A 10,000-nucleotide genomic window follows, 5' to 3' on the forward strand; every position below is an offset into this window, starting at 1 on the left:
TTCAGCGAGATGAATGAAGCGCTAATATAATGGAGAACGTCCCTGGGTTTGCACATTTAGGGAGTTCATTTCTGATTTAGCAAACGATTGAATTTCTCCTTTTGTTGGAATGAGGAGAGCCTACATCCTCATCTCTCTCTCTCTTTCTCTCTCTCTCTCTCTGTCTTTCTTGTTAATGAATAGAGGGCTCAAGTCTGTCTGTCCACTATGTCCATACTACTCTCTACTACTCTACGGACCCATTAACAGTGCTAATATATGCACATAGTTATGCTTCCACACATAGGTGTTTGTGGAAGGTGTGGTTTTGTGATTGGTGTGAAGTGTCCTTTTTTTTCCTTTTGGCAGGAATAGAGGGGATCACGTATTTGTGAAAGATTGAATGTCTCATTGTTTTCATCTCCTATTCCCTCAGGAAGTCCTTCTCGTGGTTTGTCTGTCTCTCTATCACTCTCTCTCTCTCTCATATCAAGTCAAGTCAAATGATTCTTTAATATTATGAATCAACTCTTTGTTGCCAAAGCTATGAGTTTTAATTGAGTGTTCATATTATTTATTTTTACATTTTGTAAGGCGTAGTATTTATAAAAACAACAAACAAACAATGAATAAACCAAAAGCATCAGTCTAATTGAATGTAAGTTATATAAGTAAATATTCTAATAACAAAGTATAAGCTTCAGGGCTTCTCAGTAAAGTTTTAAGTTTTCAGAGACTGCACCAGAATTCAGGCTTAGGCCAGGCTGTTTAGATAGGGAAGCAGATGATTTTTGGATGACTTGAGGCAGATAATTATTCCTTGCTTTAATCCCCAAAAATGTAGACTAATACACACTGTAGATCTACCTACCAACATACATGCACAACATTCTGTTGAATTCATCTGAATTCAGTGCAATTTACTAGTCTCTCTCTCTCTCTCTTTCTCTCTCTCTCTTTCTCCCTCCCTCTCTCTTTGCTCCTGCTGCATACTTTCTTTCCCCTAACAGATAGCTAACATGCTCTTCTGCTGATAGCCCTGGCCTGCCTGCCCGCTCTCCCTTGCGCCCAATGAGATTCATAGCTCCTTTAGCAGCGAAATTGAAAAGAAACCTGTTTCATCTCATTTCAATATCTGCCAGGAGTGACTGCTGGCGCCTCACACACACACACACACACACACACACACACACACACACACACACACACATGCACACACATGCACACACTCACATGCACATACGCACACATGCACACACACAGAAAGACACACACACACACACACACACACACACACACACACACACACACACACCCACACACACACAGACTCTATCAGTCTACTTTTGTCTCAGAAGAAATGTATTGCTTTAAATGATTATTGGGGATTATTACAGCAGGGGATGTAGCTGCTTGAATGTGGAGGTGTGTGCTGCTTCTTTGCCTGCTCCTCTCCCCTCAGGCAGAGAGGCAGAGGAGCAGGCAGGCAGGCACGCTTGCATGGCATGCTGGGGTATGAGTAGGAGTTCCAGTTGGAGGGCTTTTTACTCACTGCCTGTTTAGTTTTTCCTACAGTAACACCTGCACCCTACACCGCCTGGCTTCCAGCTCCTCCTCACATGCCAATCTCTCTTAACCATTTGAGCTGGAGATAATAATGATGTCGGGCTAGATTCTTTCAGTTGCATATCAAAGCAGAATATCTGGTTAAGGTGTGTTTTGGGGGGTATCATCACCTGCCGACTGTTCTGTTTGCACTTAGCATAACTCCCACTGGATCTTAGCAGCGGTGGCTCCCGACTGAAAAATGCCTCTGATCCATTTAGTGAAATCCCAGGATAATATCTCACTGAAACCATAACTTTAGATATGAATTCTCATAACTCTCCTCTGCATCTCTCTTTCTCTTGCCTGTTTTTTCATCTGCTATTTCCTCATCCTCTCTCCTTCCTTTTGCCAGACTCAGCCATTGTTAATGGGGTGTACTGGTCCGAAGCCCTCAACAAGGTGTTTGTGGACAACTTCGAGAGAGACCCCTCTCTTATATGGCAGTACTTTGGGAGCGCAAAGGGCTTCTTCAGACAATATCCAGGTGATTTATGATGTGCATGTAATGTGTTTGGTCATGGTTACACCATATAGGATTTCACTATATATACTGCTGATATACTGCTGTAGGTTTTTGAGTGTGAGTGTGAGTGTGTGTGTGTGTGTGTGTGTGTGTGTGTGTGTGTGTGTGTGTGTGTGTGTGTGTGTGTGTGTGTGTGTGTGTGTGTGTGTGTGTGTGTGTGTGTGTGTGTCTCACTGTGTGTGTGTGTTGTTTGGCTGAGGCTGACATTGTGTTTGATGGCACACAGACCCAGCGTAATTAGTTTGGCTGGACCTGTGTCCCTTAAGGCATAATGCTGGAGAATCTGGAGCTAAGTGACTGTCAGGTAGAGCAGGCTGGAGAAAGAAACACGGGGAATAAAAACAGAGGGAGGGAGAGAGAGAGTGCGTTAAAAATGAAACAGAAGACAGCAAAAGAGGAGAAGAAGTCAAAGACAAGAGGAGGTAACTGTACGTACACACCGCCTCCGACTTGAGCTGCAAAAGATACAGGAAGTCATTCATTTTCAATGGAAGCCGGCTTCTCTCAGCTGCAAGAAGCAGCAAATTTGTCGGCGTCGAGGTTTGGGCGTCCTGAGCGACTTGAGCAGAAAGCAGAAATTTGGTCAACTTTATGCTAATGAGCTATGATGCGGTTCAGCGGCAAACGATAAGCAACGTAGAATGCTACCACGTCAGAGCGGCCAAAGCGTCAAAAGCTTTCTCGTACTTTTTGACAAGCGTCCTTGACAGGGCGGCCAGAGCTTCTTTTGCAGCTCAAGTCGGCAGCGGTGTGTACGTACAGTAATGGTTCATGAACACAGTGAGAGATGGAGAGAGACAGAAGATGTTATTGAGAGGAGTAGCATGCTGTAGCAAAGGGAAGTGGAGGGGAGTGAGCAGAAGCTACTGTAAGGGATCAACATAGTCCTAGACGTGACTGAGATGGAACCACTAGTGAACAAAGTGTAGCTCCATGTTCTTCGAGAGACTCAGTCACACACACACGCACACACACACGCACGCACGCATGCACGCACACACACACACACACACACACACACACACACACACACACACACACACACACACACACACACACACACACACACACACACACACACACACACACACACACACACACACATATACACTCCCCATTTCACATCTAGAAATAAACTCACCTGCACAAACACACACCGCCTCCCGCTGATTCAATTACCCAGTCTCTTTATTGGGACTGGCCGCCTTATTGAGTGATGCATTGAGCAGCTCAGATGCCACAGATTGCCAGTCAGCCCCTCTGACAGACGAGCGGATATACAGACACGGAGCGGAACGGCTCTCTCTGTCCGCCTGCCACTCCATCTCCATCTCTCTCTCTCTCTCCCTCCCTCTCTCTCCCTTCTCTCTCTGTCTTTCTCTCTCTCCCTCTCTCAAACACTCCCTCCACCCACCCCCCATTCAAAGCGCTGCTTATTAACATTCATAGGCTGCCCATAAAGGCCCCTTCCATTTAGGCGCTCTCTTTTTCACACTTCACTTGCCGGCGTCCAATCTCCCGTGGTCGCTGGCGCCGCCGCAGCTCTAATCTGGCCGATAATAGGGACTTTCATTACGGTCGCCTCTCCGTCGGAGGAGGCGGCGCTGGCCGACTTCATTGTGGGTGCGTTGAGTGTTTGTGTAAGCTTTTAATGCTGTCCGGGTTATTTATTTCCACTCCCGCAATCTTTCTCAATTTTTTTTTTTACTTCTTTCTCTCTGGTTTCTTCCTCCCCCCCGTCTCTCTCTCTCTCTCTCTCTCTCTCTCTCTCTCTCTCTCTCTCTCTCTCTGTGCTTCTCTCTAGGTATAAAATGGACCCCGGATGAGCACGGCGTCATAGCATTTGACTGTCGAAATCGAAAATGGTGAGATAACCTCGTTGGCCCCTTCACGTGGCAAACGTAGTGAAAACAGTTCCACTCCAGTGCCCAGACAACACAGCACAATGAGCTCCTGTGCGTGGACAATGCTGCTGATGACATGTCTCTGATCCATGTGTGTTTGTGCCATATTTGGGCAAGACTACATACTGTAGTTATGGTAGCCCGTTTCTTTAGCCTGTGGAACATAGTAATGGCTGATAGAGATCAGGCCGTGTAGGTGTCTGCACAGGTGATTTTTTTATGCTGGCAGATAAAGCCTTCTCTAAGACATGGACAGTCAATACATAGTGCCAATATATTCCTCAGGCATATCAAATCTGCTGTTTTCTGTTGTCCCCGTGTTCTGCATTGTGTATGCTGGCATTTCTTTATGTACTGTGTGTGTGTGTGTGTGTGTGTGTGTGTGTGTGTGTGTGTTTGTGTGTGTGTGTGTGTGTGTGTGTGTGTGTGTGTGTGTGTGTGTGTGTGTGTGTGTGTGAGAGAGCAGGTATATTCAGGCGGCGACGTCTCCTAAGGATGTGGTGATCCTGGTGGACGTGAGTGGCAGCATGAAGGGCTTGAGGCTGACCATCGCCCGCCAGACAGTCTCCTCCATCCTGGACACACTGGGCGACGATGACTTCTTCAACATTATTGCTGTGAGTCTCTCTTTCTATGTCTCTCTCACACACACACACACACACACACACACACATACACACACACACACACACACACACACACACACACACACACACACACACACACACACACACACACACACACACACACACACACACACACACGGCTTTCCCGCCCACAAGTTGAGTGATTTATGTTTCACACAACTATTGAAGCCCTGAGTTCAACTGAACTCATCAAAGCAGTGACCACACACAACAATGCCTTTGTGGAGAGAAATTGTGTATGACCATTTTCTTTTCAGCATGAAATAAGCATTTCACATCAGCAGTGCCATGCCTCTTTTTACATAAAAAGTAGCCAAACTGCTCCTTTTAGCTGAAAAAAAAACAACTGTCCCTCAGTAGGGATTTAGTGAACAGACAAAGAGAGAAAAATACAAGAGCTTGGTCTTAGCGTAAGAACAAAATTCACTAAACAGCTGCTGAAAGTTTGTCATTCTGAAAGCTGCCTCTGTGTCTGCTGATTGAGACATTTTTTTTGGAGGGGGGGGGGAGTTGGGGGTGGCAGGGACTGCTTTCTCTGAGGGCTCTTTGGTACCCTCCTACTCTCATGACGCCTACTGTTGCTGGTGCTGCTGGAGGTGTCCTGGGCTTGGTGCGGCCTCAGCGCTGTGTGTGTGTGCAGCCTGTAATTTGGCCCCGGCTGCTGGTGGGAGTCTGGGTTATTTTGAGAAGGGCTGGCAGGAAGAGATGTTTCAGGAGACGGCCTGTGGTGCACTGCTGAGATCAAGGGTGTGTGTGTGGGCGTAGTTTTGTCTGTGTGTGTGTGTGTGGGTGTACTTTCTCTGTGTGTGTGTGTATGTTTGTGTGTCTCTATTTGTGTCAATGTGCAAATAGGATGTTTTGCGGAAGAGAAAATATGTGAGTTCCTTTGGGTATGTCTGTGTGTATGTCTGTGTCTGTGTCTGTGTCTGTGTGTGTGTCTGTGTGTGTAGGTGTTTGTGTCTGTATTGGAGCCATCAGACTGTGCTTCGCTGTCTCTGACAGCCAGACTGACACCCAGCAGTATAGCCAGTTCTAATTTGGCAGTGTGCCTTCATGTGCAGATTAGAGATGTAATGCGGCTCTCTTGGCTGAGTGGGGAGCCGCACAGGTGTTTTTCAGTTTTGCGTTATTCCCAGGCCCCCTCCACTTCCTGTTTCTGCTGACGCAGCCGTAGAGTGGCCAGGTCAGGCCTCCCAGCTGTCCTGAATCTTCCCCCTGTCACCTGGTGTTTTCTGCTACTGCAGCTTGTCCTGTTTGTCCCCCGATCACACTTGCAGCCAGGTCACAGTTGAGCACTGAGAAAATGACTAAAAAGCTTGTCAGGAGGAGTGAATCTATTTCTTTTCTTTTGCCTGTAGCAGCATGCCCGTGGAGGTTTTTGTGCTGTGGGCTTTGCCCATAACCGATCACAGAGTGTGACTTCTGACAGACAAAAAGCCAAAACCTCACTCCTGGATCCCCGACAGTCAACCGCCTCCCCCAACCCCCCCCCACACACACACACACCCCAGCCAATCACGGGGCGAGACTAATCAGTGGTGCTCCGTGCACCGTGGCACCGGCCAATTAGGCGGCGTTTGGATGAATGCATCAGAATTGCAAACGAGTCCCTTTGATTAGATTAGGCCTTGGGCGGTGGATTTCTCACATCGGTATCACATCGGCGGAGTTTTTGATGGTGGTTCAAATCGAAGCATTTTCACAGATTCGATGCCAGAGCCAGTCCTCTGCCGCTTCGCTCCTACAAAGTCTTAATTAGCCGTATATCCCCTTGCATCATAATCATATTGACTGAATTAATATTTTTTTTATTCAGTAAACCATCTAAGAGACAGAGAAAGAGAGAGAGAGAAAGATAGAGAAAGAGAGACTGTAGACTCTGTATTCATAGAGGAAACATTGTTCTATGATAGTTTATTCAGACTCTTGTGATTACTACAATAGCCCTTGTTGTGCTCTGAAAAGAACAAATGTTTTTATGGCATAACTGGTGTGTCCACACTTGTCGTAAAAAGTACGCCCCCGCCCAACACCACCCCCCCAACCCCCCCCCGCTTTCCCCCTGTCCCTACGTGGAGAGATTACGACCGAGCGCGCAACGGCAGGGAAACATAGGCATCGTTTTCTAATTTACTTTGAAGTCTAATTTCTAGTCATGCATTAAATTAACAATATTATCTGAAAAAGGCAGGCTGCTTCCAGGGTTTAAGCTGGAGCACGGGGGATCGACACCGCGTGGAGGGAGCACTTGGAAGCCATGCAGAAAATGAAGGGAGAGAGAGAAAGAGATGGAGAAAGAGGTAGAGAGACAGAGAGAGAGAGAGAGATGGGTGTTGCCTGTGTTCCTATATAGAGGGAAAGAGAGAGTGATTATGGGGGATTGCAGGAGTGTTTTGTTGCGGCGAGGCGCGGCGCTGCTGTCCTCCATGGACGCCTGGCTGCAGTGAGGAGCTTATCGGGGGCCGCCGCACAGTCCTCACAGAGAGCAGCTCAGGTGTGACCTTGCTGGGGCCGTGTTTACAGCTGCCATGGGTCTGCTAACTCATCCCTTTAACACACACACACACACACACACACACACACACACACACACACACACACACACACACATGCATACACACACACACACACATACACACACACACACACACACACACACACACACACACACACACACACACACACACACACATGCATACACACACACACACATACACACACACACACACATGCATACACACACACACACACACACACACACAACTTACTATACTTACTATACAAAAAATATTTTTGAAATTAAATGGAGAAATTGAAAAAGTGAAGTTACTCTGTGATCAAGATACAACATATAGTCTTGAATTTCAAAACAGATTCTGTGTGCCGTGCCTAAATAAGTACAGAAAGCCAGAAATGTCAGCCACACTATCCCCCACACCACCCCACCCCACCCAAAAGTGTCTGAAGGCATGACTCACTTCTCATTAAACAGATCACCACAAAATGATCAACAGATCAGACAGTCTTCTACTCAGCCAGCCAGTCAGCCTGTTAGTCAGAGTGACAGACCAGTCAGGAAATTAATAAACCGCCACAGCTTCACATTTCCGCCTACCTGCTAGCAGTGGCATCTGTATGTGCCTAACTGATGTCAAGGAATGAGACATGTTTGTCAAGTTTCTGAAAAGTTTACAAGTTTTAGAAGTTAGAAATAGTGTGTATTACCAGTGTGGAAATCTGAGTAGGTTATATGGTGTGAATGGTACACAGTTGCACACACAATGAGATGCAAGTCAGCAAGTAATAATACCAACAGGTTAAAGCCCTGTTACAGGCTTAAAGACTCTTTGTAGAGCTTCTAGAATGTCCAAGCAGCTAGATTTATTTATTTATTGATTTATTTATTTTTAATTTATCTGAGATCTTTCTGAGCATGTTTGTTCCTCTCCTCCGTCTCAGGCCCCCAGCAGCGTAAATGCTGTGAGTGGAGATGATTGCCTGGTTATTCCTTGTGTTTAGAGGCAGTCAGCTGTGGAATCTTTAATGATGTGACAAAGAGCTCAGTGGCAGGCTATGATTGAGTGGAGCGTCATGTCAACAATGTAGAAAAAAAAATAATAAGTCATGAATAAAAAAAAATGTGAAATTTCTCTGCTACAGTACGTGACTGAAACAGGTGAGGAAAGAAAGCGGAGTTTGTTCTAACCACTTCACACTGCTTAATAGTTAAATGAATTGGAAAATGAGTCTCTCTCTCTCTCTCCCTCTATATCATTTTGTATCTTTCTGATTGTGTCTAATTGTCACCATCCATTTGTGTGTGTGTGTGTGTGTGTGTGTGTCTATGTGTGCGTGTGTGTGTGTGTGTGTGTGTCTGTGTGTGTGTGTCTGTGTGTGTGTGTGTGTGTGTGTGTGTGTGTGTGTGTGTGTGTGTGTGTCTGTGTGTGTGTGTGTGTGTGTGTGTGTGTCTGTGTGTGTGTGTCTGTGTGTGTGTGTGTGTGTGTGTGTGTGTGTGTGTGTGTGTGTGTGTGTGTGTGTGTGTGTGTGTGTGTGTGTGTGTGTGTCTGTGTCTGTGTGTGTGTGTGTTTGTTTCAGTACAACGAGGAGCTGCATTACGTAGAGCCGTGTCTGAACGGAACGCTGGTCCAGGCTGACGTGACCAACAAAGATGTAAGTTGAAATGACCTATGAACATATTGTCAGTGTCATATTCTGCATAATATTTGCCTCCACATATAGTTCTCCTAATATTTACCCTGCCACTCCTCATCTCAGGCCACTGGGGGAAATGCTCCCTGATCACTCTGTTGTACTCACTGAAAAACAAACAGGGGACAGTGGGGATGGGGTTGTGTGTGCAGGGGACTCCGCATTGGTTTATTTTTATCTGGGAATGTTTGGCTTTTGCTCAGTAATGAGGCTGTCTGTCTATCAGAGCGGTGCGCTCCGCCCGTGTCTCCGTGGAGACGGGTTTCATTAAGATGGCCTCTCTGTTAGCGGCCCAGAGGAGGCCCGTGCGTGGCGCGCCTCAACCCCAGGGCCCTGGCTTACACGCCACGAGGCTCCTGCCCTGAGAGAGTAGCGCATCAGCTTTCATCTCCTCACAACTTTGCTCCTCAACCATGTCAGATATGCAGACCATGATGCAAACGTAGAATTGCTCCCGTGCCTGAACTATAGTTAAAACTTATGTAAACTTACTGGTGAACTTTATTCTGGTGTTTTGTTATTGAAAATAATGAAGGATGGATGTGGTCATCTGCATTTTTTTCTTCTTTTTTTGTGCTTTAATTTGCTCTGTGGAATTGTGTTGACTCTTGTATGGATATTTATGATTTAGTGCAGAGTCTTTTATCTGTGTTTACTCACACACTACAATCCTCCAAATCCTCTGCCTTGGTGTGCGCCAGGGCAAGATTAACATTAGAGAGGCGGGAGGATAGATATGAAGTCTATAGACACACACACACACACACACACACACACACACACACACACACACACACACACACACACACACACACACACACACACACACACACACACACACATAAACACACCCTGTGGATATGCATATACTGTACACACATTCACTCTCTCACATACACACATAGACATAGACACACAAAATACATGCTGTGAGTCAAATGTTGACCCATAATCTAATTTAAGATGAATGTAAAAGTAAGGTGTTTAGCTGTTTACACCTAACACCTTGAGAGGATAAGTGCACAAGGGAAAGGTACTACACAATAGATGGTGATTGACTGTTTGAGTGAGTGAGTAAGTGTGTGAGTAAGTGAGTGAGTGAGTGAGTGAGGGAGTGAGTGAGAGAACAA

The 10,000-nt window shown here is 46.1% G+C and overlaps 1 protein-coding gene across 1 annotated transcript in view; it reads left to right on the top strand.

The window, feature by feature from the left end:
- Nucleotides 1-10,000, top strand: part of cacna2d3a (calcium channel, voltage-dependent, alpha 2/delta subunit 3a) — a 176,895-nt gene that overhangs the window by 70,380 nt on the left and 96,515 nt on the right. Inside the window, exons 6-9 of the mRNA XM_076277113.1 lie at nucleotides 1,940-2,071; nucleotides 3,915-3,975; nucleotides 4,481-4,631; nucleotides 8,757-8,831. Coding sequence (XP_076133228.1) covers nucleotides 1,940-2,071; nucleotides 3,915-3,975; nucleotides 4,481-4,631; nucleotides 8,757-8,831 — 419 coding nt within the window. The remainder of the gene's footprint in view (nucleotides 1-1,939; nucleotides 2,072-3,914; nucleotides 3,976-4,480; nucleotides 4,632-8,756; nucleotides 8,832-10,000) is intronic.

Source organism: Alosa pseudoharengus, unplaced genomic scaffold (assembly GCF_046254945.1).
Source record: "Alosa pseudoharengus isolate Yale_2024_CS ecotype anadromous, Long Island Sound unplaced genomic scaffold, YU_APseudo_1.1 YU_APseudo_1.1_scf_9, whole genome shotgun sequence".
NCBI classification, from domain to species: domain Eukaryota; kingdom Metazoa; phylum Chordata; class Actinopteri; order Clupeiformes; family Clupeidae; genus Alosa; species Alosa pseudoharengus.